At 41.0% G+C, this 26,158-nt stretch overlaps 3 protein-coding genes across 5 annotated transcripts; all 3 read right to left on the bottom strand.

The window, feature by feature from the left end:
• Window positions 1–414: 414 nt before the first annotated feature.
• On the bottom strand, window positions 415–8,362 carry LOC116604289 (wiskott-Aldrich syndrome protein homolog 1). 3 transcript variants are annotated; one of them, XM_032366462.2, is made up of 10 exons: window positions 8,205–8,362; window positions 7,997–8,080; window positions 7,277–7,300; window positions 6,589–6,645; window positions 5,272–5,295; window positions 4,718–4,774; window positions 2,892–2,933; window positions 2,549–2,617; window positions 2,385–2,390; window positions 415–1,414 (listed from the first exon to the last, which is right to left on the bottom strand). In XM_032366462.2, the coding sequence occupies exons 2-10, from the start codon at window positions 8,073–8,075 to the stop codon at window positions 813–815; spliced, it is 960 nt and encodes a 319-aa protein (XP_032222353.2). In that variant the 5' UTR covers window positions 8,076–8,080; window positions 8,205–8,362; the 3' UTR covers window positions 415–812. The 3 variants fall into 3 exon arrangements, with proteins under 3 accessions (XP_032222353.2, XP_032222354.2, XP_032222355.1); XM_032366463.2 differs by lacking the exon at window positions 2,385–2,390; XM_032366464.2 differs by lacking the exons at window positions 5,272–5,295; window positions 6,589–6,645.
• Window positions 8,363–9,130: 768 nt separating this feature from the next.
• Window positions 9,131–10,882, bottom strand: LOC125556762 (vegetative cell wall protein gp1-like). The gene is made up of 3 exons (XM_048723911.1): window positions 10,769–10,882; window positions 10,281–10,344; window positions 9,131–9,618 (listed from the first exon to the last, which is right to left on the bottom strand). The coding sequence occupies exons 2-3, from the start codon at window positions 10,342–10,344 to the stop codon at window positions 9,305–9,307; spliced, it is 378 nt and encodes a 125-aa protein (XP_048579868.1). The 5' UTR covers window positions 10,769–10,882; the 3' UTR covers window positions 9,131–9,304.
• Window positions 10,883–11,363: 481 nt separating this feature from the next.
• LOC5521152 (collagen alpha-5(IV) chain) lies at window positions 11,364–20,649 on the bottom strand. The gene is made up of 10 exons (XM_048720968.1): window positions 20,563–20,649; window positions 20,419–20,485; window positions 19,293–19,649; window positions 15,355–15,442; window positions 14,932–14,977; window positions 14,216–14,282; window positions 13,361–13,749; window positions 12,687–12,709; window positions 12,314–12,387; window positions 11,364–11,777 (listed from the first exon to the last, which is right to left on the bottom strand). The coding sequence occupies exons 2-10, from the start codon at window positions 20,483–20,485 to the stop codon at window positions 11,506–11,508; spliced, it is 1,383 nt and encodes a 460-aa protein (XP_048576925.1). The 5' UTR covers window positions 20,563–20,649; the 3' UTR covers window positions 11,364–11,505.
• Between the last annotated feature and the right edge of the window lie 5,509 nt (window positions 20,650–26,158).

Below are 26,158 nucleotides of genomic sequence, written 5' to 3'. Positions count from 1 at the left end.
TGCTGCTTGATGGCTTCCAAGTTGGTCTATCGGGAGTAGCTGTGCTAAAAAAAATCTGGGCGCGGCTAGTGTTTTTTGCAGAGGTTACTATTATGTGTGGAATCCATTAGTTAGGACGTCCCGTAGGGGACGAGATCATGTACCTACATGTACCTACATTGGACATGTACCTTCGTCCTGTAGGGGACGAGATCATGTACCTACATGTACCTACATTGGACATGTACCTTCGTCCTGTAGGGGACGAGATCATGTACCTACATGTACCTACATTGGACATGTACCTTCGTCCTTACTTTGTCATATCAGATCATATGTGAAGTGTTGCTAACAAGAAATATGTAGTGTCACTTATGGAATCCACATTTCATGACGTTATGGTTTTGTCGTGAAAGAGAGAAGACGACCTAACACTTTTTAAAAGTGTATTCTTTATTGTATAAAAACAATCGTATAGTTAATAGGGCATTAACCTAATCTACATTGTACGTTACAGTATCTCATTCATGAGAAATAAAAACATGTTGCTTAAACATTCCTACTTTTTAAATCACACTACAGTTGATATATAAAGGTCACTTTAATCCCAGGAATACATCCCAGTTAGTTGTATGGTATCAATATCAATGGACTTTGGTATGGCCTTGAATGCTCCCGAAGTCAATAGTCGATTTTATGTTGTTTAGAGCAGTGGTATGTCATAACTATAACGTTAATGGTGATGGTATTATCTATTGGCCAGTAAAAAGGGATGGTTTCCTCAATTTCTTCGTCGTCCTATGTAGTCTTTTTCTTATTTGCTGTTTTTTCTTTCAGTGGTGATGGTGAGATTTATGTGGCTTAGCAATGGAAGATTTCCGGGCCCCTCGTCTACAGCACTGGATGGGGCAGGCGGCGGGGGCTTGTGGTGCGCAGGCGGGAAATGCAGGCTGGCACTGTGGGGCACACTGACCACCCATGGGCATGGGTGGAGGCATGTAGACAGGGGGTGGAGGCATGTAGACAGGGGGTGGAGGCATGTAGATGGGAGGTGGGGGAGGAAAAGGCATCATCATTGGCTGCTGCTGTTGGCAGCAAGAAGGCTGATAGGAGGGAGCGCAGGAAGGAGCGCACTGTCCGGCGCCGTAGGGCGACTGCATCTGTGTCTGAGGCTGTTGTTGTTGTTGCTGCTGCTGTCCAGGGGGTGGTGCCTGAGTCGGGGCAGAGATGCCTCCATAGCAGCACCAGTCATAGCACGCAGGGGCGCATTGGGCGGGACAGTTTGGCTGGGAGCACATTCTAGGTAGGGGGAATGGGTTAAGGGCGGAAGGGGGTCCGGGGTGAGGATGTCCCCCTAGGACAGGGAGTGGGTTCGTGTTGACGCCATTAACGCAGCCCGTCTCGCACTCAGGGGCGCATTCCGCGGGACACGTCCCTAAGACACAACCAAAGGCTCGGTTAGTATGCATTTTTGACAAAGATGAAAGAGATTTTGAGGTTTTAGGGAAGGTTTCCCATCTAGTTGTCTTTCCAAACGCTCCTCTAAACTTAGGCTTTTTCAAAGAAGGTGTTTTCAAATCTCTTTCACAGATTTGTCATAAATGCATACGGAAGACAAGGAGAGATGGGAAGCCTTTAGTTGCTATGTAGGCAAACACTCCCTATACCTTTCTCTAGATTGAATCACATTTTATTGCCACAAGTTACACAAGTATAAAATCATTTTTATCTGACAAATCCTATTTTTCCCGATGATACAAAATATTTACAAAGTCACAACTTATTGTGCATGTGGCTTGAAGGTTTTCCATCTGCACAACAGATGACATGTTTCTGCGTCACGCGCGTCACGCAGTGTAGCAATGTATGGTGCTGGGCAAGTTCAAATTTGTTACAGGAAGCGAACGCTCCTGATTAGTGGTGCTTCTTAAGAGACTTCTTAAGGGACTTTTTAAGATGCTTCTTTTGGGCTGCCTTGTGATGATGACGCTTGCATCCGATCCCACATGGGGAAGCAGGGAAGGGCATTGGCATAGGCATGGGCATGGGCATTGGCATTGGCATAGGGGCTGGCATAGGGGGGCAAGGGGCGCTAGCAGTGGGTGCGCAGGGCATAGGGGCTGGCATAGGGGCTGGCATGGGCATAGCCTGTGGTGCGCAAGGTGCTGTAGGGGTGCAAGGAGAGGCAGGCATGGGGGCTGGCATAGCGGCCTGCCCGCAACAGCTCTGGCTGAAGTCAGGAGCACATGATGGAGCACAGGGGTTCTGAGCAGGCATGGCCGGGGCAGGGGGAGGGTTGCAGCAGTTTTCCATGCATGCGGGTGCACAGACTTGCGGGCAAGGGGCGGGGCACATGCGGGGCTGCGTGGGCAGACCTCCGACCTCAAGTGGTGGTGGCTTTTCACCTTCTCCTGGAAACAATGAAAAAGGATACAAGGTATTATAAGATGCCGCTGGGGCTAATCGATCACGGTTGGACGTTTAAAATTAAACATTGAGAAAGAATCATTGAAAAGGGCTGTGTATATGGGATGCTGATTAATAGGCCCAGTTTACTCAGCATTGATACCTGATGCTCCCGATCCAGATCCACTTTCTCCTCCGGCGCCAGCACCTCCAGCACCCCCAGGGGCCTCTCCTTTAGATCACAAGACGTGAATCAAACAAAACGTCAATCAAACAAGACTCCAATCACACAAGGCGTCAGTCAAACAAGGCGTCAGTCAATGAGCATGTCAACATAATAACATCTAAAGTCAACCTCTAACAACATGTCAACCAAACAACATGCTGACAAAACAACATGTCAACTAATTAGCATGTCAACCAAAAAGCATGTCGATGAAACATCGCGTCAATGCAGCAACATGTCAATCAAAGGAAACATTTTTTAATTTGATTTCAAGTCTTACCACTTCCGGACGCCTCCTTGGCAACTGGGGCAGCAGCGGCCTCTGCAACGAGCATATCATGATTATCAGAGAGAGCAACACTAGTTTATAGGACATGACACGACATGACATGACACGACATGACAGGACATGACAGGACATGACACGACAGGACACGACATGACAGGACATGACATGACAGGACATGACAGGACATGACAGGACATGACATGACACAACATGACAGTACATGACATGACATGACACGACATGACAGGACAGGACATGACATGACATTCTAAATACCTCCCTCCCCCTAACAGGACATGACATGACACAACATGACAGGACATGACATGGCATGGCACGACACAACATGACATGACATGACATGACATGACACGACACAACATGACAGGACAGGACATGACATGACATGACATGACATGACATGACATGACATGACATGACATGACACGACACAACATGACAGGACATGACATGACATGACATGACATGGCACGACACAACATGACATGACATGACATGACATGACGCGACACAACATGACAGGACATGACATGACAGGACATGACATTCTAATCCTACCTCCCTCCCCCTGACAAGACTTAACACTCTAATAACCTCCCTCCCCCTGACAAGACTTAACACTCTAATACCCTCCCTCCCCCTGACAAGACATGACACGCTAATACCCTCTCTCCCTGTGACAGGACATTACACTCTAACAACCTCCCTGACAAGGCATGACAAACTTATGCACTCCGTCCCCCTGACAGGACATGGAACACTAATACACTCCCCCTGACAGGACATGGCACTTTAATACACTCCCCCTGACAGGACATGACACGCCTCTCTCCCCCTGACAGGACATGACATGCTTATACCCTCCTCCCCCCTGACAGGACATGACTCCTTAATTCACTCCCCCTGACAGGACATGACATGCTTATACCCTCCCTCCCCCTGACAGGACATGACACGCTAATACCCTCCCTCCCCGTGACAGGACATTACACTCTAATAACCTCTCTCCCCCTGACAAGACATGACAAACTTATGCACTCCGTCCCCCTGATAGGACATGGCACTCTAATACACTCCCCCTGACAGGACATGGCACGCCTCTCTCCCCCTGAGAGGACATGACATGCTAATACCCTCCTTCCCCATGACAGGACATGACTCCTTAATACACTCCCCCTGACAGGACATGGCACTCTAATACACTCCCCCTGACAGGACATGGCACGCCTCTCTCCCCCTGAGAGGACATGACATGCTAATACCCTCCTTCCCCCTGACAGGACATGACTCCTTAATACACTCCCCCTGACAGGACATGACATGCTTATACCCTCCCTCCCCCTGACAGGACATGACACGCTAATACCCTCCCTCCCCGTGACAGGACATTACACTCTAATAACCTCTCTCTCCCTGACAAGACATGACAAACTTATGCACTCCGTCCCCCTGACAGGACATGGAACTCTGATACACTCCCCCTGACAGGACATGGCACTCTAATACACTTCCCCTGACAGGACATGGCACGCCTCTCTTCCCCTGAGAGGACATGACATGCTAATACCCTCCTTCCCCATGACAGGACATGACTCCTTAATACTCTCCCCCTGACAGGACATGATACTCTAATAACCTCCCTACCCCTGACAAGATATGACACGCTAAAACACCCCCCTGACAAGATATGATCTACTTATACCCTCCCTTCCCCTGACAAGACATAATACGCTTAAACCCTCCCCCCTTGAGAATACACGACACAGTAATTCCCTTACACTTGACATGTTACTCACCGTCTTCATCCTTTTCTTCCTTCTCGATCTTCTTCACCTCATCTTTGATGGACTTCTCTAAAGTCATTTATCAATAGTAAAAGTTAGACAGGACACATAGTGTAGAACCAAATATATTACAGTGGAACCTGGATTTTACGATAACCTCGGTTTTACGATAGTGTTCCTTTCTCCCGGCAAAAATACAGCGAGATGTATAAGAAATTACCACGATCTAACGATATTGGATACAACGATATTCTCGATTGTTCTCCCAAGCGTAATTTTGACCTTGATACAACGATATTACTGATTCTGTCTATCAACAAAAAGAGAAAAACTGAAGACACCATACATGCACAGTACAGTTAATAGATTTTTTGACTTGAGGGTAACTGTACAGCCTTTCACAGAGTACAGTTACAATATTACTATTTTGTAAAAGCTGATAATTAACCCGACTTCGCTACAACGATATTTTCAATGAATTTTCCTTTAAAGTACAATAATCAGCCATCTTTCCATAAAAAAGGACCCACTTTTTTACGCAACAAGCTGCTGGTGGAGTCACATACCTTCGTGCTTCTTTGGGTGTTTTCCTAAAAAAAGGACGCACCCATTAGTTATTGTACCTGTTATGGTGTGCTGAAAGGCGGTTTATCATGTAGACGCAGTTTTGAAAAAAAAACAGTGCTATATCGTTCGCTTTGTCTGTATTTACAGATACAAGAAAGGATGGGGGAGGTGTTCTCCTTTATGAAATAATATTTTTTCGTATATTACCACCCGCCTCTTAAGGATGGTGCCCATTCAAGCGGTTCTGGAGCCTCCCCTGGGTTGAAATAATTAATTTCTATATCTATAATCTTTATTTCCTTTACTTAGTAAGGCTTTATTAATAATTGAAATACGCATACGTTTCTCATAAAAGTATTGGAGTTTAAGTTGTATAGGTGTCATTTTCGTTAAATGACAAGCAAAAAGATATAGAGCGTAGTACACGGTGGCGTGAAGATATTAATTTTATTTTCGAGTGGTGGAAACAATATCTTACGAGTAAACACAGCGAACGAGTAGAGTATTGTTCTTACCACGAGATTTAAAAACTTTATATCTTCAAGCCATCGTGTAATGTTCTTTTTATTATATGGACAAACTGCATCGAAAATCGAAATGGGCGGGAAAGCTGTTTGATTTGACACGCGGGTACATCCGGTTATTTCTGTACATAACTTTTTCACTCTAGTGGAAATATTGAAAATACGGATATTGGATATTTTTCTCCCACAGACAAGACATGACGCTGTAATACCCTCCCTCCCCCTGACAGGACATGACACTCGGATAACCTCCCTCCCCCTGACAGGACATGACACTCGGATAACCTCCCTGACACGGAGAAGATATGACACGCTAAAACGCTTCCTCTGACAGGATATGACCCATTAATCTGACTAACACCTTCTCTCTCCCTATCAAGATATGATACACTAATACCTTCCATCCCCCTGACAAGATATGATCTACTTATACCCTCCCTCCCCCTGACAAGGCATGATACGCTAATACCCTCCCTCCCCCTGACAAGATATGATCTACTTATACCCTCCCTCCCCCTGACAAGATATGATCTACTTATACCCTCCCTCCCCCTGACAAGATATGATCTACTTATACCCTCCCTCCCCCTGTCAAGACATGATACACTAATACCCTCCCTCCCCCTGACAAGATATGATACGCTAATACCCTCCCTCCCCCTGACAAGACATGATACGCTAATACCCATCCTCCCCCTGACAAGACATAATATGCTAAAACCCTCCCCCCTTGAGAATACACGACACAGTAATGCCCTTCCTTCCCATGAGGGTACTTGACATGTTACTTACCGTCGTCATCCTTCTCTCCCTTCTCGATCTTCTTCACCTCATCTTTGATGGTCTTCTCTAAAGTCATTAAACAATATTACAAGTTAGACCTCATCTCTGGTGGGCTTCTATAGAGTCATTTTTCAATAGTAAACGACATAGTGTAGAATCAAATATATTACATTGGAACCTGGATTTTACGATACTGGATTTTACGATAACCTCGATTTTACAATGGCGTTTCTTTCTCCCGGCGAAAATACAGTGAGATGTATAAGAAATTACCTCAATCTAACGATATTGGATACAACGGTATTCTCGATTTTACGATACAACTGTCTTCCCAAGCGTAGTATACAACGACATTACTGATTCTGTCTAAGAGAAAAACTCAATACACCATACATGTACAGGACAGTTAATCGATTTTTTCACTTGAGAGTAACTGTACAGTCTTACACAAAGTACAGTTACAATATTATTTGTAAAAGTTGATAACTAATCCGACCTTGCTACAACGATATTTTTAATGGATTTTCCTTCATATCGTGCAACGATACCTCGATTTTACGATACATATTCTCCCTCCCGAGGCATATCGTAAAATACAGTTTCCACTTTATATGGAAAAAAAGTACAATAATCAGCCATCTTTCCATAACAAAGGACCCAATTTATTACGCCACAAGCTACTGGTGTAGTCACATACCTTCGTCCTTCTTTGGGTGTTTTCCTAAAACAAGAGGAAGCACCCATTAGTTATTGGACCTGTTATGGTGTGCTGAAAGGCGGTTTATCATGTAGTCGCAGTTTTGGGTTGAATTAATTAATTACCACATCTATAATCTTTATTTTCTTCACTCAGTAAGGCTTTATTAATCATTTAGATACGTATACGTTTCTCAAAAAAGTATTGGAGTTTAAGTTGTATAGGTGTCATTGTCGTTAAATGGCAAGCAAAAAGATATAGAGGGTATTACACGTTTGCGCGAAGATATGAAGTTTATTTTCAAGTGGTGGAAACAATAAAAAGGTAAAGTATTGTTATTACCATGAGAAAATAAGCTTCATATCTTCAAGCCATCGTGTAATGTTCTTTTTATTATATGGACAAACTGAATCGAAAATCGAAATGGGCGGGAAAGCTGTTTTGATTTGACACGCGGGTGCATCCGGGACATTTCTGTACATAACTTTTTCACACTAGTGAAAATATGGAAAATACGAGTGTTTTTGTTTCCGGAAAAACACTACTATCCATATAATCAAATTGGATATTTTTCATCAACACCGAGAATTAAATGATATTTAGATTTTTTTTCGTATACGTCATCATGGTGGTATTGTTTAGAATACTCGCAATTTTAACTTTCTAAACGAACGCCGTCCTCACACAAAAAAGTTAGGGAAAACCTTTTTCAAGCCTTACCTTTTGTGGACTTTGCGTCGGCGAACGTAGCGAAAGCGATAGCCAAAACGGCCAATAATACAAGTGTCCTAGTCCACATAATTCCTGGAAATCACGAATCATTAGATACTTAACGTGATATCTTTAGGTTCGCCATTTTAAGTTACCTACGGGTCATTTACAACTCATTTTGTTTATATTTTTTGTAGCATTTTAGAATGTGTTTTACCTTAAGCGCTGAAGGCTTGTGAAGACCCTTGACTGTTTAGATGGAGGCTAGGTGTTTACTCTTGTGGAATGACCCTCGTAGAGCAGCTATTCTAGATGATGTCAGCCGCGTGTAACGTCGGTACCAGTATCTCTCTGAAGTCAGATCGACAGGTACCTGGCCCGCTCTTTTATCTCTTGTTTCTTAAAGCAAGAATTTCTGGTTTGGTAATCAATATTTGATCGTTTTGTCAGGTATCTGATTCTGGTTTGACAATGGAATCACTTGCTTGTTGAAGCCGACTTTTCATCTTTAATCTTTTCACTTTTTCGAAAACAAAATGCTCCGTATTTATTTGGCTACATTTAATAGTATTAAACGAAGGCGTGATCTATACTCCATAAATCGAACGTAGAAAATATGATTCGTTTTACTCAATGATTTTTTCCCACCCTGTCCCACCCTGCAATAATCCTTGGATCAATAAGCGAGGTTTTGCATATTCGGTAAATAAAACCGTGAAATACATTTTAATGAATTTGATTATAAAAAGAGAACTGACAGCGTTCAAGTTGTATTTATGTCTTCTTAGTTCGGGGAACGTTTTGATGATCTACCAGCAACATTAGCGCTTATCACCTTGATAAAAGGGATATGTTTGTCAACCTGAATGGCATGGGTCAGCTAGAAACGGTTACTTGGGATGACTGATCATTTAACTTTCCATTTGGACAAGTCAGTGAGCCGCAAGTTTGTGCAGAGAGGGGGCTGGGCGGTTGTAGGGTGATGGATAGGGGAGTCGGGAGTTTACACTTTTTTTGAACCAGCTGAAGAATCACATCACGTCTAATTGTAATATTTGCCAAACACCATGCGTTGTATTTGACCCATGTGATACAAACTTTACGCTATTTTTGCCGTTGTATGTTTATGAGAACAGTTTTACATTTTCTAAAGAATATATTTCTTTATTTTCCAAATTATATATTCATACAATATAAGCAAAAAGTTAAAATAATGATCGCACAGTAATCTTATTTTGTTGCCCTATTTCAAAGCCAATCACTAAAACAAATTGTGATTAGATCTGGTCCGCTTTAAGCTAGAAAAGCGTAAAGTAATTAGACGTAGTAAGGGGGTGAGGGGGGGCCGGGTGGTGCTGGTGGTCCAGGGGGTCCTGGGGGTCCGGGGGGTCCTGGTTGCCCTGGTGATCCAGCAGGGCCTTGGCTTCCCATCACGCCGACTGGTCCCTGCATTCCCGGCATGCCTTGGGGCCCGTAGATTGGTGGACTCATTGGTGGTGGTGGTGGCGGAGGGGCGGGGTTCAGTGGGGGGTTGGTGCCGGGGGGAGGGGTACTACAGCACGTTATGGTGCATCTTGGGGCGCAATGGGCGGGGCAGTTGTACCCACATGGGCTGGGGCTGCGCTTTTGGACTGAAAGGGAAACGGAAAAAATCATTAATAAAACAAAAAACAACAAGTCTAGAATGTGTCTGTTTAAGTGGATTTTAAAAGCACACTAGCATACACACATTGGCACCAGTCGGGCCAAGACGGGACGCTAGCACAGTCTATTACCCGTGCAGTTCGGCAACCATGGACAGCTGTCTAAAGTTCACATTTCTGTTTAAGGCCAGCAAGTGTCCCGCCTCGTATGCGCAAGTCTCGACTTATATGTCGTCGTATAAAATGGGTGTTTTTTGCATGCTCGATACTCGAATTTAAAATCATTATATTCCTTGAAGGAGCTACTTTGATAGTTTTTCATGGGACAATCTATAACACTACTTTTAAAGAGATGGAGGTTAGACTATTGAATTCCACACGAGTTATTCTACACATTCTCTTATATATTTGAAAAATATAAGCTTAGCCCACGGGAAGCTCTTTGCAAACACGAGACGCGAAAACTCCATGCGATAATGCGCATGCGCAATTGAGGGTGTAGCCCTTTTGAGCACACAAAACGCTGAATGAAACACGCAAACCTAGTTATTTCAGGTTATACTTGCAAGATAATGGTTTACCTTTAGTATGTTCAACCTAGAGTATGATAGACGGTATTGAGATAATATAGAAATAAAACAAAGCTGTACCTATCAAGGCACTGGCCGTGTATGCCAGGCATACAGTGAGGGCAATCACTACGCCGATCTGCATCTGGAAACAAAAAAAAACATAACTTGTGTAGATAGTACGGATGTACAACTGAGCGAGCCGCCTGTGTGTAGTCGATAGGAGAGTAATAGCTTGCGAGGAGTTGTTTGCACATTGACGAATACTTTTTAACAATCCGCCACAAGCTAGATATTTAAGACGCTACTAAATGCATCATTTCTCACAAAAGTGCGTCCTTCTTTATGATGCGTTTCTCTGAGGGGAAACTAAACCCTTGGTTTGTGGATAATCACTCTTGCTTTGAAGAACACTGATTTGATGGCGTCAACAGGTATCCCCCTTACAGCATGGTCAAATCCTCGCGACTCCTTAATACCAGCACAGCAGCCAATACCCGAGACAAACACTGGACACGAAAGACGAAGATGAATATTTTTTTGTGTTTTTCACAAGAGCGCATACCTACCTTCGTATCTTTGATACTTGGAAGTGTTCTGAACTTCTCCCTGCTCTTGGCACGATCTTAAAAGTTTATCACCTTACAAATTTCATAAATGATGCATGGGTTTTCGCGCTAACGCCACTGTTGCTGACAGGTGACTGATTCATCAGTTGATTATCAAATGTAAACAATCGTTACGTTTGAAGTGATCATCGGTACATCAGTCATACAAGCCATTTTAGGGGATCAGAACCGGAATTGGAAATTAGGAAGCTGGAATTTCCATCAAAATGGTGTAAGGCGAATGTATAGTAAAACTCCTTTTTCCTATTTTTTTTTCTCTTGTGACGGGGAATAGTTTCTTGTGTTTTGTTAACCGATCGTTTCCCCTTTTGATCTTCCTGATTCAAACGAAAGATTCACACGTTAGCCACATAGTTCAGTTTGAACTATTGGTGCAATTAAAAGCTTAGCATAAAACACAGTGCTTTCAGGCGTCCATTGCCATTTCGGGATTTTCAAGGGATTTGATCACACCACGCTTATTGAAGCTTCTTCATTTCCACATTATATAATCCCGGATATAAATGATGCCTCGCTAAACAGCCATTAACTAAAATACGTTTATCATACATTTATTAAATAAAACAAATAAAATTGACAGCATTTCAACTTGCTATGTTCAGGTAACCTAATTATGTTAAAAGATGCAACCATCAAAATGTATATTTATTTTAAAAAAAAATCATGCATTCAATAAGCTACTTTCGTCCCGGCGGTCCAGGTGGTCCTGGGGGCCCAGGAGGTCCATTCATTCCAGGGCAACCTTTAGGGCCATGGCAACCAGGAAGACCTTGCAAGCCCGTCCGTCCAGGGGGTCCGGGGAAGACCTGTGGGGGAGGGGGTGGTAGAAATGGTGGTGAGGCCGCTGGTACTGGTGGGGGAGGGGTGGCTTGTACGGCGCAACAGCTGAAGAGGCAGCGTGGGTAACACTTGGCTGGACAGTCTGCCGGACATGGACTGCGCTTGAAAACTTAAACACGAAAAGCAACGAAAGGTCATGGGTGTGTCTAGAGGAGCGGGATTAAATATATATTTCCTTTTGCTGGTATACTTTGGAATATGGACTTATTTATAATATTGATTGACAATCAATTGTTTGTATCGGTCGAGAATACACAGTATTTGAGAATAGACTACCGTGCAACTATTTCGGCTTTTTCATATAGGTTTATAAGGGTAAATCTTGTATCGGTCGCATATATCTCATATATCTTATATTCAGTAGCCAATGATCTGGTAATCAAAGCACCGAAGTGTATTGGTACTACTGTATCTTGCTTCATTGCTATGTAAAAAATATCTACTGTTTTATCTGTACTGGAGCGCAATATAACAAAATCTAAAACAAATGTCACGGTGATCAAGTTATCTGGGGTGCATCAGTGATCCGATAACTCGCTTCAATGTTAAAGAATCAAGCAATGCTTTAGGAGCAGGGAACAAAATTTTTCATATGTTTCACTTTAAGCGATAATAATAATTTTAACGAACATTAAAATGGCTTACTTGAATCGAGCGTTCGTGCCTCCGCGCAATAGAAAACAGCTACAAATACGACAAGGGCGACTTTCAAATCCATCCTACAAAAAGATAAGAAAAATAAACAGAAATAAATATAACTAAGTAAACAATACGGCTTAAAGGAATAGCTGGAGTAAGGTAGGGAAATATCTGCTCAAATACGACTTACTTAGATATTGTTGGCTATATTCTGCTGTGACACTATGAATGAACTATTTTGGATGAAGTACCTGGCGAATGGATATAGGGTCCTTTCAACGTCAGCAGTAATTTGTTTGGAATTTTAGCGAGTCTTCATTGGATAACATAAAAGATAGCTGGTATGTTTTGAATAAACTCACTCAACGAAAGCGCGTACCAAATCTTATCTGAGTGTTCCGCCTGAATTAAGATTAGAAAACAAATTCATCAAAGTAAAACTCATGATATGGCGCATTTAGGAGTGGCTTAGAAACAGGAAAGCAGAGAAACACACCCGGAACATGTGGCCCTATCAATGGACAGTGCGTATTGTCGGACACTATTTTCAAACACAATCAATCTTTTTATCGAAATGGAATTTAGGTTTTTCGAGTTTAAATGTAAAAAAAAAGCAGTTAATTAATCTAAAGATGCTTGCTTCGAATGCGAAGCGTCCGTGAATAGGAGAAGTCCGTAAATAAAGGCTATATACTTCACAAGGCCACTTAAATAAGGGCTACATACTACACAAGGCCAGTATCACATAAGGTGCCATATGCAAAAGCTACAATTTTACAATGAAAATTATGGGAATTGGGGAGAGGGGGTTGCAATACGTTTTGTTTAGACCTCATCCTATCAATGTCACGTCAATATGGACAAACACGAAGTCAGGTTCATTATTAATCAAAGGATCACAGAATTAATTAAATCAAAGGATCACAGAATTAATGCACATTCATAGTTTATTCAATAAAAAAATACAAACAATTCTCAGTACCAATCTATCTATCACAGAAAATAGAGTGATATCGAGTTTTTCTTGAGTTCGCGCATTATAGCAATGGTCTATTTGCCACAGCAGTGATGCACTGGAGCTGGAGGCGCGGGTGGGGCTGGCATGCCTGGCATTCCTGGGGGTCCTGGAGGACCAGGGGGGCCGGGGGGACCAGAAAATCCGGGGCATCCCCTCATGCCAGGGCATCCCATAGCACCGGGGTGTCCGTTAAGACCCGGTGGGCCGGGAAGTCCAGGACGTCCCATAAGTCCGGGTGGTCCGGGCGGTCCACAAGGTCCGGTCGGTCCCGTACAGCCCATAGGTCCGCTCATACCCCGATACCCGGTAGCTCCTGGAAGGCCGGGGGCGCCTGGTGGCCCCGGATAACCGTGTACTGGGTAGGGTGCCGGCGCAGGGGGTGGGGGTGGTGGTGGGTATGGGCAGCATCGCTTTGCATTGTCATCTGAAAGAAAACAAGTCACATTTCGATGAGTATGGAAACTCGTGAACGAAATGGTTGGACGCCATGATTGTAATTATATCTATTAAGTCTACCCTTTAACGTTTTTGTTTAATATGCCTCGCTGGTACAAATCAAAGATAAACACTACGACAACGCTTACAAGCAATAATTCACCAAGAGCAACTAATTCACTACCACAAAACGGTAACAACTGACGGTTGACGGTAACCAATAAGACAAGGAGGTCTTATTGGTTACCTTCAAGTTAGACAATCATATGTCAGACAAATTCCGCTGATACTATTTTTTTTCAAAACTAACAACCGATTAATAGCTTTTTAAACTTGTGAAATTTATCAACTAAATACATTAACAATACCCCCAACATTTTCAAGAACATCACAAATAAATCAATGCAATTCTACCAGATATAATGATTACAATAATTTACATAAAAGCCACTTACGGACAGACTTGGAGTGTGCTATGCAGATCACGGCTGCAAGAACGACCAAAACTGGCTTCATGATGAACTGAAAGAAGAAAAAAACTAGATTAAATTTTAAAAGATGGCCTAAATATGATTTCGCTAGAACTAACCTACCTTAGAGGAATTCTCGGTGACAATGCTAAGTCAAGCTACTGGAAGGATGCTTATTGCCACAGTGATCTAATTGGAATGTTTGTGTCGTAATTTGTTTTTCTTTCATAGGATTGGTGTCTGAGGGTTATTTTGCCTTTGTAATAGTCAAACAAGTTCGGCCATAATGTTTTTACTATTTTCGAGGAGGATAAAGAAATAGGTATTCCATAAAGTGTTAGATTCAAAAGAGAAAAAAATGGATGGGTTTCAAGTTGGAATTAAGCTGGATCTAAATTATGGGTAGTTTTTATATTTTAGTCGACCAGAAATACTGGTTTGACTTTTATCAAGTCATCTTTATAGTCTCCAAACAATACAAATGTTTTGCTTTACTTAATTGCTACTTTCATGTTTTCACATTTTTTTAAAGAGGGTAAAAAAAGAAAAATCCAAGAGTGGGACATACATTGTTACATTCCACAGAAAAAGAAAACAAAAATTTAATTTTAAAAAAATCTGGATGGGTTTCAAGTTGTAATTAAGCTGGATCTAAATTATGGGTAGTTTTTATATTTTAGTCGACCAGAAATACTGGTTACCTGGAAGGGTTTCGAGGTTGGCATATATTGTGAATTTTTTAACCACCTGTGCAAAAGAAAACAAACGTTTCAGTCACGAAAGTTTAACAATAATACCTCAGGGTCCTTGCATGTGAAGGACTGGGTGGTTTGGGCCGCCCCTACCTTACCGCCTTCCTTTCATCGTGATCTAGGATGCCACTGGGAATGGGCGATCGTTAGTATGCTTTTGTAAGCTAGGCTCGTGCGATAACATAATGGAGATGGATAAAAAATTATACGACTGCTCCTATGTCACTGTTCCAATATCATGTCAAGTTGAAAAAAAATTATATGAAGAAAAGGCCTAGAAAAGAAAAAGGCTTGCCAGAGTCGCACTACAGGCCTCCCATCATCATCAGTTAAGGCACTGGGAACTAGGTTGTGCTCACTGCTACCAGATACCTGTTTTCTCGGTATTTCGCTGAGCTGGCATTCGCGATTGCTAGTAGTGAAATGTTAAATAGAATTGGTAAAAAAAATTTCTTGAAAAGTCATACGAATTTACACAAATGAATGATCTCAAGCCCGTACCTAGGGGGGGTCCATAGGGTGCGAACGCACACCTCCCCCCACAACGGCCGAAAGTCCATTTTCGGTTCTCAATAGACGATTTGTAGAAAAAACTATAAAGCATATTAGATCACTCTGGTATGTAATAAATCCATAACTCAGCCTTCTTTGTAGCCAAATTCCGACAATAAACGTCGGCAAAGGCATAAAAACTACTTTTTTGTTCTTTCGTGGGTGGTCAGAAAACTCACTCCCACCTTCCCCCTTCCAGAGAAATTAGGTCCACTTTTCTCGGATTTCGCACCCCCCCCCCCCCCCCCACCCCCAAGAAAAATCCTGGGTACGGGCCTGTATCTATATTGTTTATGTTTTAAGCTCTAGCTAATGAATTTACCTATTTTTAGCCCAAGCCTGCTCAATCCCGTTCTTACACTGACGAGGGTGGGAAGCCTGTGGTTGTAACGTTCTGCTTTGAAGCAAAGAAGTTTTCAGGTTTCGTTAAGGTACGGTAATACGAGCAGCAAAGTGGTACAACTTTTGTGGCAACATTTGCAAAAAAAAAATATCGAAGGCGATGTTGCGCGTTTTACTACCGGCTAAACTGCGGCAGTTTCTGCTCCTGTCTTCTTTTATTAGCGGAGCCAGCGCGGAGCTCCATAGGTATAGAAATATGGTATAACTTTGAGACTTGGTTTTGTGGTCATTGCGTGGGTACCCTGTGGTGTCACTCGACAGTCAGTCAGCCGCGCAACTCCCAGGCCCCACTCGGCCCGGTAATGGCGGCTAAATACAAGCACGGAGCAAGGGAAAAAGTTCTTGTCATGCGATGATTATTTCTTTTTGCCTCAAATTTTGTGACTTAAGGATAAAGTCAACTAGAGGAGATCTACTAATATTCATTCACGCCAAGATTTATGTAAGGATATGTCTGGTTTTAGCTAGTAAATTTAAAAGCGAACACAACCACAAGAAAGCGAGAAAAACAATGCAAGGTGAGTTTCGGACAACGATTTGTATTGTTTTAAGGATATGGCAATTATTGGGCTTTTTGTTGTCCTTTTTGTTTGCTTTGAGAATATTTCACGGCTAACCAATATCGTGTTGCATTTGTCATATACTGCTAAAGAAGACCGTTCTCGTCTTTATATCCTGTGCTCTTAGTCCTAAGAAGATACATATCCTTAGAAGATACAGCAACTTTTTCAACTTACAAGAGAATTTTCCTTACCGAGGATAAAAAAAAATTCAAACCCCTTTTGCCAATATGTATTGTTATTGTCTGCATCTTGCATCTCATGTGTTTATTTTTTTTTCAAATAGTTGTGGAAATTAGTCAGATTATAAATGTCTTGATGAAGAGATTGTTTTGAAAGAAATGTCACTCTTTTATGAACCAGGGACTACCTGAGGGCCAAGATGAATGCTAAAGACTGGAAGACATGAGAATTGAAAACCATGTCTTGAAAGATAACAGTAGGGAGTTCTTATTCACTAGTCATTTGATACCCCCACACACATGGTCCCAGGAAAGGGTAGGGGATTAGACTTTAATAAAAGCCTGTTACCAAGTTAAGAGTAAAAAACAGTCAATACCACAACCCCTCTTGATATATTTTGGTCAAAAAGTAATCTAAAACCCCACATTAACCCCTGACTTCCCCAGGACCATAAGGGACTAGGGCATTACTATGTGATTCAGCAGTACACACTCAATAGGTTTTTTTAGAACAAGATACTTATATTATAGTAAACTAAAAAGCAAACTTTTGCTTTTTAAATAATAAATCTGTAAAGAAAACAGTTTTCTATCAACCTAAAGATAATGGGAAAGGGGATATTTTAGGAAAGTACTGAATATAATTATCGCATTATTATTATATTTTCTTTTCAAACATTTAAAGAAGAGTCATATTTCTTCCTTTTCCCTGTTGACTATTTTCATGCAATTGATGCTCTTTGCTATTTCCCCTCTACACCAAAAATACATACATGAACAGATTTGATTTTTAAATTATGTATATTTGTAGATATTAATTCCCACATGGGGATGTAAAATCACCACTTAAAATGGTACATTAAAACTTCAGTATTTCATCTTATCTAAAATTGTGTCTGACACTATATTCTATCTTTGAAATCCTGTTTCATCCATTACTTGTTCTTCACAAGGACAAAGCTTGTCAGAATGTAGCTTTACAAATGTACATTAATGGAACTTTTATTAAGGGGAAGGGTTTTTTAGGGCAAGATACTTAAACTTTATAACACTAGCAACAACCTTGGTCTTTGTCAATAATAGAATTCTGTTCACATAGCTTGGATATCACAGACATGGCCACTTTAGAGGCCTGTGGTGGTGAAAGGGTTAAGATAATGGGAAAGGGGAAATGTCAAGAAATGCTCAATCAAATTATTTTCATTACTGTTATATTTATTTAACCAAACCTTTCAAGTTGAGTCAATTTCCTTTATATCTCCTTTCCCGTCGACTATTTTTTAGTCAATTTATAATTCTTTGCTTCCTCTCTACCCCAAACATAGATCAATGAAAGGGTTTGGTTTGAAATTAGAAGTTAGCATTTTAGCACTGTCAGTGATGCCTTAGATGTTTTTTTCTAGGATTTGCTTGGAAAAACAATCTGTTTTTTTATTCATTGCATTCATTTTGGAGTAGGCCACCAACAACAGGCCACTATATGGTAAATGGTGGGTGCACAATATGTAATGCATGAAAGGAGATATATTTTTGGATTTTAATTTCCAGACATTTTTTCTGATTATTCGGTCCAATGAAGGAGAGAATCGCCACTAAATCAATACATATAAATTACGGTATGACATCTAAACAGTCTAAATATATTATTTCGAATCTTTGGAATGCTGTTACATCCATGACATATTCTGCACAAGGGAAAATTTGTTTTGATTAAAAAAATATTCATAATGGAACTTCTATGATGGGACATAAGAATTTATCATTAGACTCTTGACAACTTTGACAGCCACATTCACACCAGGAATTGTGTTTGTTAACTTTGGTGTACTGCATAATTTAAATTATTGAATAAGGCCTGGATCCATTTGGTTCGTACAATAAACAAATCTCAGTAAAGAGCAGGATCCTAGATCCCCCAAAAATACCTCGATCAGTCAACACAAAAGGTGTTGAATGCTGGCTCTGCTTTTAGGCAGTGCCTAAATCTATGTATTATTGTCTTATATGATTTATATTGTTTTATATGATTCTAAACTAGACAAAGCGGTTGTGCGCTAGACACGGGCGTCCAGTGGAGTTATATTGCCAATTGTTAGCATTCTCGAAGAAGGTGGAGACAATAATAATATATAAGGTTAGTTGCGCTCTTACTATTCGCACTGAGTTGTATCGGTTATTAACTAATTAGCATTATTAATACATTCGCTATAACCGGTGCGACCATGGCGCACTGTATTACCGGGTTGCTCACTCGCTCCTGAGAGTAAATCCGACGAGATAAATGGCGTACTGAGTCACATTATCCGTCGAACTTTTCTAGAGCGGCATAATGATGCAACTCTGGTACGCTGTCTTATGTAGGCCTAGCAGGCACTAAGCATATTAAAACACGACCCCGTTTTTGAGGAGAAAATAAAGCATCATATGGTTAGATACTATTGTAGTCCGTCCACAGACGTTATGTCGCTAATGTGCAGTTGAGCTTATTTGCTAATTTGGGCATTTCTATAACTAAAGTACTGATGTTTTTAGTACATAATAATAACAACAAAACCACAATATAAGCAATAATTATTTATTGAAATAAGCAGCTATCGATACTCGGTATCAGTCTATTTGCCACATGGGTGGCAGGCAGGTGGTGGTGGTGGTGGGGCGGGGTTTCCAGGAGGTCCAGGTGGGCCAGGGGGTCCGGGAGGTCCACAAGGTCCGGGGTAGCCCCTCAGGCCAGGGCGTCCTGGGCATCCGGGGGGTCCCATGCATCCTGGAGGTCCTGGGGGTCCTGGACGTGGTGGAGGTCCTGGTGGTCCGGGGGGACCAACTGGCCCACAAGGTCCTGTCATTCCTTTAGGTCCGGGATATCCGGGCCGTCCGGGCTGTCCAACGCATCCTGCGGGTCCGGGGGGTCCGGGTGCAGCGGGTGCTGGTGGGCATGGTGGTGGGTATGCAGGTGGGCAGCATCTCTTGGTCTCTGTTGTGATACAAATGAGGTTAACTAGTAGAATCATATGTCATGTCATACGGGCGGGCTTAACACCCCGCCAAGCTTAAGTAATGCTCAGTGTAAGAACTTTGCAACCAAAGGGCAACTTCAGACGGACATTTCAAGAAAACCTCAACCTAGATTTTGCCTAACGATTTTGAATATCATCTTAAAGGTGACTTTTAACTTTTTTCTAACCGAGAGCCAGGTGGTGCCAATCACAGTGCGCGCACATTCGTTGGCATAGAATTAAAGGGTTTATTATGTGTAATATGACTTGTTGGACAAATCTGATGGTGGAAACATTGAAAAAATATAAAGGATAAGAACTATTGTTCTTGCCTCTTCGGATTGGCTCACAACGAAACTCATCATAAGATATCTACGGGAGAACATTTGTCTCAAAGTCGTACTGATTTTTTTTTATGTTCGGCCATTATGGTTAGTACCAAAAAGATCCCATATAAAGAAATATTTTTGCCGAAGACTGTCCGGTTATCCAATAAAAGTAGATGAATTAACAAGAAAAACTACTAATAAAAAGCATGAAATGCAAGTAAAAGTAGATTTCTCCATTTTTGAGCAAGATAATCATTTGTTCTCATAAAAAATATTATGAGAATGTACGCCTGCTTTTAAGGATAACATTTTGAAATAAAGTATATCAAATCGGTATTCCACTTAAAGTATATCCACTTAAACTATCTTCAAGTGCCAAGAATGCAATTAGTTAGCTAACATAGTCAAGAATACTTACGGACAGACTTGGAGTGTGCCACACAGATCACGGCCGCAAAAACGACCAAAGCTACCTTCATGTTCATCTGTAAATAAAGAAGAACTTGGTATAAGAAAATGGCCCTAGTAGTGATAATCTATGGTAATGATATAAAGCTCTTACCTTTCTTGATGACTCCGAGATCACTCTGACTGATCAAAGAGGTCTGACTCCTTTGTACCATCTACCTGCTGGGTGACATCACTGTGTAATTTTTGTGTCATTATTATTTTACATTTCTGCGACTATCATTGGAGCAAGTATAAAACACACACACATCAATGACAGGTTGTTTATAAATTTACTCACTTAACTTTAATGATTTTTGTTGAATTTAGTGACACAAGGGAAAATATTTGAAGGGATTATTACTTTTCCGTGCTGAGGCTATCGATGGTGTTTTTATTGGTGGCCCAATTGTGGTTATTGTATAAGAAAACATTACTTTGGAATAATGAAATGTAAACAATCCACGGGCGTTCATGAGTACACTTAGGTCAACAGGTGGTGTGATGTATGGGAAAATACTTGAATAAAACTAAGACGCTAGTGAAAGCCGCCGAAAATTCCATTGTAAACCTAGAACACACCCTTATTCTGTTTTTTTATTGGGGAACTTAACTTTGTAACAAGCTTGATATACTAAAAAAGGTCGACCAAAGATAAGGGCGAGGCTCTTCCAAGCCCCAGTGTTATCCAGTGTATTCCTTGCAAGGTGGAAGGGTGTCAGACGCGTACACCGGAGCGCACGCCCCCTTCCCTTGATGGCCAAAAAGTGGGTCATTTCTTATTAAGGAATCTTCAAATACTAGGCTTTTTCCATAAGATACTTATGACTGCGCAGCCCCCCCCCCCCCCCCCCCCCTCAGCCAATCCTAGGTACGCGCCTGGATGTCTCATCCAGTGTATCCCGTTTTGTTTAAAAGACCATGCACAGCACACTCCTCATTCTGCTTAATTATTTTAATTATCTTGATGATTTTGTAATTTTTCTTTCACGGGTTGTACATGCATGTGTCAGTACATTCGATTGTCTTGGACTATATGTTCAAACGTCGTATTACCCACGAGCCGTTTACAATGCAAAACCCAAATGAAGATCAAACAATCGACTTCATTCATTTGCATGCATTTGGAATGAATAATAAGACGTTTGAACTTAGCCTTGGTGAGTTTTGAAAAAAAACAAATCACCCAAACAATAAGTGAGAGTATTTTATGGTACCAAACCATTTGCGCTTTTTCTTTTCTTCCACTACACCTATCCACTCAGTTAAAACGTATTTACTGAACAAGTTTAATAACTCGACGGTACCCGTGCTTATGTTGTGATTCAAGTTAGTCAAACAGGCGTGGTTATTTTGGCCTAATCACCCATGTTCCTTGTTTTTGATAATAACCCAGTGAAATGCTTGTTATAGTGTTCACTAAGCTTAAAATGGTATCATTTTAAATGATTGGTTATACAAAAATATATCAAAATATAAAAAGAGTTTGTAAAAACAATTAAAGAAATAAGTTAAAAAACAAGTTTTCTTGGTCGAAAAAGACGAAATAACTTCTTTCTGTGCATTACATTTAACTTGTTTTCCTTTGAGGAGTTCTTTATTTGCGAAGATAAAAAGGTTATGAAAGTTATGAATGGTTATGAAATCTAATTTAATGTAATCGAAAATGTTAATCCGTTAATGTTATTGTGACTTCATTCTGAAGATCGATTACGCAATTGGATTTGAGAGTTGAAGTTGAAGTTGTAGAGCGATTTGAGAGTTGAAGAGTTGAGGCGCAAAGCCCAGGGCGGCCACCACCGGACCAGGGGTTGATTACGTGGAGCGTGCGCGCGCTTAACTGACTTTCACTAGCAAAGACTGCATGGACTGAAATTAATAATATGATGAGCACCAAGCATGGATAGCCATTTTATCCCTTGGGTGGCTGTTGAGTGTTTTAAAAGAGCCTGTTTAGGTGTCCGCTCTGGGGCACCCGATTTTGCTGATAGCCTAGGACGGCCACCTAAATTTGCTTACTGTAACACTTATTTTTTACTACTAGTCGATGTAAGCTGTAACCAATATAGAAAACTATCATATTATCACTTTCTTGGTTGTCTTACTAGTTCTAGGTCCATGGTCTCGTTTTTGCCGTTCTCGGCTATCGCTCTTGAAACCCAAACTCTTTCGTCATTGCTAAAATATGGACTCTGGACTGGAATTATATTCATTTGAAATTCGCCCATCCTTTTTGAAAAGGGGAAATAATTTTATATGTAGATGCATCATATTATATATTTTTTTCATTCGCTATTTTCCATTTTTTTCTTTCGCTCGCAACGGATTATTTTACTTAATGACGAGGGGGGGGGGCATACAACACACAGACAGACAACAAGAAGTTAATAAAAAAGTTAATTAAAGAAATTAAAAAAGATTTCCTAGGGACTTTTCAGGCCAAGGAGGACCAATTATCTTTTAAAAAAATCCTTCTTTTATCATCGATTAACACTCTAAAACCGGGGCGGAATTGTTTAAAAATTACACATTAAGCAAAAATCAAGGTGTAGTTCAAACCTAGAAATCTCCGCTTCATGAAATATTTTTTGTTGCTGTTTATGACAAATCCGTGATAGCCTCTCCAAGGCCCCTGTTGAATAGCTTCAACACCTTGAGATCGTAAGGTCGGTCACACCGCCTTTTGAAGCTTTACAAGGAAGTTGTTGAATAGCTTTAACACCTTGAGATCGTAAGGTCGGTCACACTGCCTTTTGAAGCTTTACAAGGAAGTTGTTGAAAGGCTTCAACACCTTGAGATCGTAAGGTCGGTCACACCGCCTTTTGAAGCTTTACAAGGAAGTTGTTGAAAGGCTTCAACACCTTGAGATCGTAAGGTCGGTCACACCGCCTTTTGAAGCTTTACAAGGAAGTTGTTGAATGGCTTCAACACCTTGAGATCGTAAGGTCGGTCACACCGCCTTTTAAAGCTTTACAAGGAAGTTGTTGAATGGCTTCAACACCTTGAGATCGTAAGGTCGGTCACACTGCCTTTTGAAGCTTTACAAGGAAGTTGTTGAATGGCTTCAACACCTTGAGATCGTAAGGTCGGTCACACCGCCTTTTGAAGCTTTACAAGGAAGTTGTTGAATGGCTTCAACACCTTGAGATCGTAAGGTCGGTCACACCGCCTTTTGAAGCTTTACAAGGAAGTTGTTGAATGGCTCTTGAGATCGTAAGGTCGGTCACACAGCCTTTTAAAGCTTTACAAGGAAGTTGTTGAATGGCTTCAACACCTTGAGATCGTAAGGTCGGTCACACAGCCTTTTAAAGCTTTCCAAGGAAGTTGTTGAATGGCTTTAACACCTTGAGATCGTAAGGTCGGTCACACCGCCTTTTGAAGCTTTCCAAGGAAGTTGTTTGGGGTCTCTGTAAAATGAAGACCGGACCTTCACGGACCTATGCGGGCCATACCTCGGCGGACAGGTTTTTTATTTATTTATTTTTTAACACACAAACATATACATAAAATAAAAAATTGTCATCAAAGAAAAAAGCTTGCTTACATTTTGCGTGGGAGTCCCTAGTGCAAGTGTGCCGTTGTTGCGGGGCGCCGGGGGGACAGAGATTCTTTTTCATTACGGACTTTGCGCAAAATTACCGACTTGCTCCAGGTGACTGAAGAAGTTTGAAAAATCGGTAGCTCGAAAATCGGCAACTACCGTGAGAATAGTGACTTTAAATGGGCTGCTTCGCTACTTGTAGCAAGAGAAAACAAATATCATTCTGCCCAAACACTGAGCTGTCAGTTTACTCAATGGAAACTGTTGATTGCCGTTAGAACAGTAACCCTCTATTGGCTACTTCCCTGCATTGTATTAAGAAAAATTAAAAGCCGCTCTGCACAAACACAATCGTAGATTGCCTAATGCAAATCGATCTTTAAAATGAAGTCACAATAACATTAACTGATTAACATGATCGATTAAATTAAATTTGATTAGAAAGAGAGTTGTATTTTGGAAAAGCGAGTGTGAATTGAGAGTTGCATTTGGAGATGAAAAGCGAGTGTAATTTGAGAGTTGTATTTTGGAAGTGAAAAGCGAGTGTGGATTAAGAGTTGTAATTTGGAGATGAAAAGCAAAGTTTGATTTGAGAGTTGTAGTTTGGAGATGAAAAGCAAAGTTTGATTTGAGAGTTGTAATTTGGAGATGAAAAGCAAAGTTTGATTTGAGAGTTGTAATTTGGAGATGAAAAGCAAAGTTTTATTTGAGAGTTGTAATTTGGAGATGAAAAGCAAAGTTTGATTTGAGAGTTGTAATTTGGAGTTGAAAAGCGAGTTTGGATTGAGAGTTGTAATTTGGAGATGAAAAGCGAGTGTGATTTGGGAGTTGAATTTTGGAGATGAAAAGCGAGTTTGATTTGAGAGTTGCAATTTGGAGATGAAAAGCAAAGTTTGATATGAGAGTTGTAATTTGGAGATGAAAAGCAAAGTTTGATTTGAGAGTTGTAATTTGGAGATGAAAAGCGAACTTTGATTTGAGAGTTGTAATTTGGAGTTGAAAAGCTAGTTTGATTTGAGAGTTGTAATTTGGAGATGAAAAGGTTTGTGAGTTGTGATTTAAAGTAAAAAAGCAAGGGCAATTGAAGAAGTTGAAAAGCAAAAGCGTTGAATGACTTGCTAGAGTGACTTGCTAGAGTGACTTGCGAGCTCATAAGCGAAGGCGACTTGGGAGTTTGTTTTTGTTTTTCAAGTTTCAGCCCGATATTGGAGAGCGATTTCAAAGTTAGAATTCGATAATAGACTTTAATTTGAAAGTTGGAGTTTGATAATAGATTGCAATTTGATAGTGGAGCCAAGCGCGGCCGCAGGCCGCGCGCGTAGCCCCATAGGCATAGAAATATGGTAAGGTATGCGACTTGGTTTTTGTGGTCATCGCGCGGGTACCCTGTGGTGTCACTCGCCAGCCAGCCAGCCAGTCAGTCAGCCGCGCGACTCCCAGGCCCCACTCGGCCCCGAAATGGCGGCTAAATACAAGCACGAAGCAGGGGAAAAAGCTAGTTCTTGTCGATTATGCGATGATTATTTATTTTGCCTCAAATTTTGTGACTTAAGGATAAAGTCAACTAGAGGAGATCTACTAAAATTCATTCACGCCAAGATTTATCTGGTTTTAGCTAGTAAATTTAAGCAAGTAACAGTTCACATTAAAAAGCGAACGAACCACAAGAAAGCGACCAAAAAAACAAAAAAAAAAAAAACAATGCAAGGTGAGTTTCGGACGACGATTTGTATTGTCTATTGAGGATATGACAGTTATTAGGCTTTTTGTTGTCCTTTTTATATGCTTTGAGAATGCGAGTACTTAACTCAGTAATCAAATTATTTGAGCATAACAGGTTTTGTTTTGACATTCTTCGTTTTATCTATATTCTTGATTGTGTTGAATAAAATACAATACAACAAAAACTGGAATTCGTCTTTAATAAGACTTCTTCAGGGCAGATTGATTGTGTTGAGATATTTCATAAAGGCTAACCAATATCGTGTTGCATTTGTCAAATACTGCAAAGACCGTTCTTGTCTTTATATCCTGTGCTCTTAGTCCTAAGAAGATACATATCCTTAGAAGACACAGCAGCTTTTTCAACTTACAAGAGAAATTTTCCTTACCGAGGATAAAAAAAAACTATTTTCAATATGTATTGTTGTTATTGTCTGCATCTTGCAT

This window comes from Nematostella vectensis, chromosome 2, assembly GCF_932526225.1.
Source record: "Nematostella vectensis chromosome 2, jaNemVect1.1, whole genome shotgun sequence".
NCBI lineage: Eukaryota > Metazoa > Cnidaria > Anthozoa > Actiniaria > Edwardsiidae > Nematostella > Nematostella vectensis.
The sequence above is the reverse complement of the archived record's forward strand: the minus strand, read 5'-3'. Positions and strand labels throughout refer to the sequence as shown.

Excerpts from the sequence above, each read along its gene's own strand:
- LOC125556762 (XM_048723911.1), bottom strand. The coding sequence starts at position 10,344 with ATGCAGATCGGCGTAGTGATTGCCCTCACTGTATGCCTGGCATACACG. Across the intron at positions 9,619-10,280 it reads CACGGCCAGTGCCTTGATAG|TCCAAAAGCGCAGCCCCAGC; the intron begins GTACAGCTTTGT and ends TTTCCCTTTCAG.
- LOC116604289 (XM_032366462.2), bottom strand. The coding sequence starts at position 8,075 with ATGTGGACTAGGACACTTGTATTATTGGCCGTTTTGGCTATCGCTTTC. Across the intron at positions 7,301-7,996 it reads CGACGCAAAGTCCACAAAAG|GAAAACACCCAAAGAAGGAC; the intron begins GTAAGGCTTGAA and ends CTCTTGTTTTAG. Across the intron at positions 2,618-2,891 it reads CAAGGAGGCGTCCGGAAGTG|GAGAGGCCCCTGGGGGTGCT; the intron begins GTAAGACTTGAA and ends TGTGATCTAAAG.
- LOC5521152 (XM_048720968.1), bottom strand. The coding sequence starts at position 20,485 with ATGAACATGAAGGTAGCTTTGGTCGTTTTTGCGGCCGTGATCTGTGTG. Across the intron at positions 15,443-19,292 it reads CTGCCACCCATGTGGCAAAT|TTTTCAAGAAATTTTTTTTA; the intron begins AGACTGATACCG and ends AATTCGTATGAC. Across the intron at positions 14,978-15,354 it reads GCGAAATACCGAGAAAACAG|GTGGTTAAAAAATTCACAAT; the intron begins GTATCTGGTAGC and ends TCTTTTGCACAG.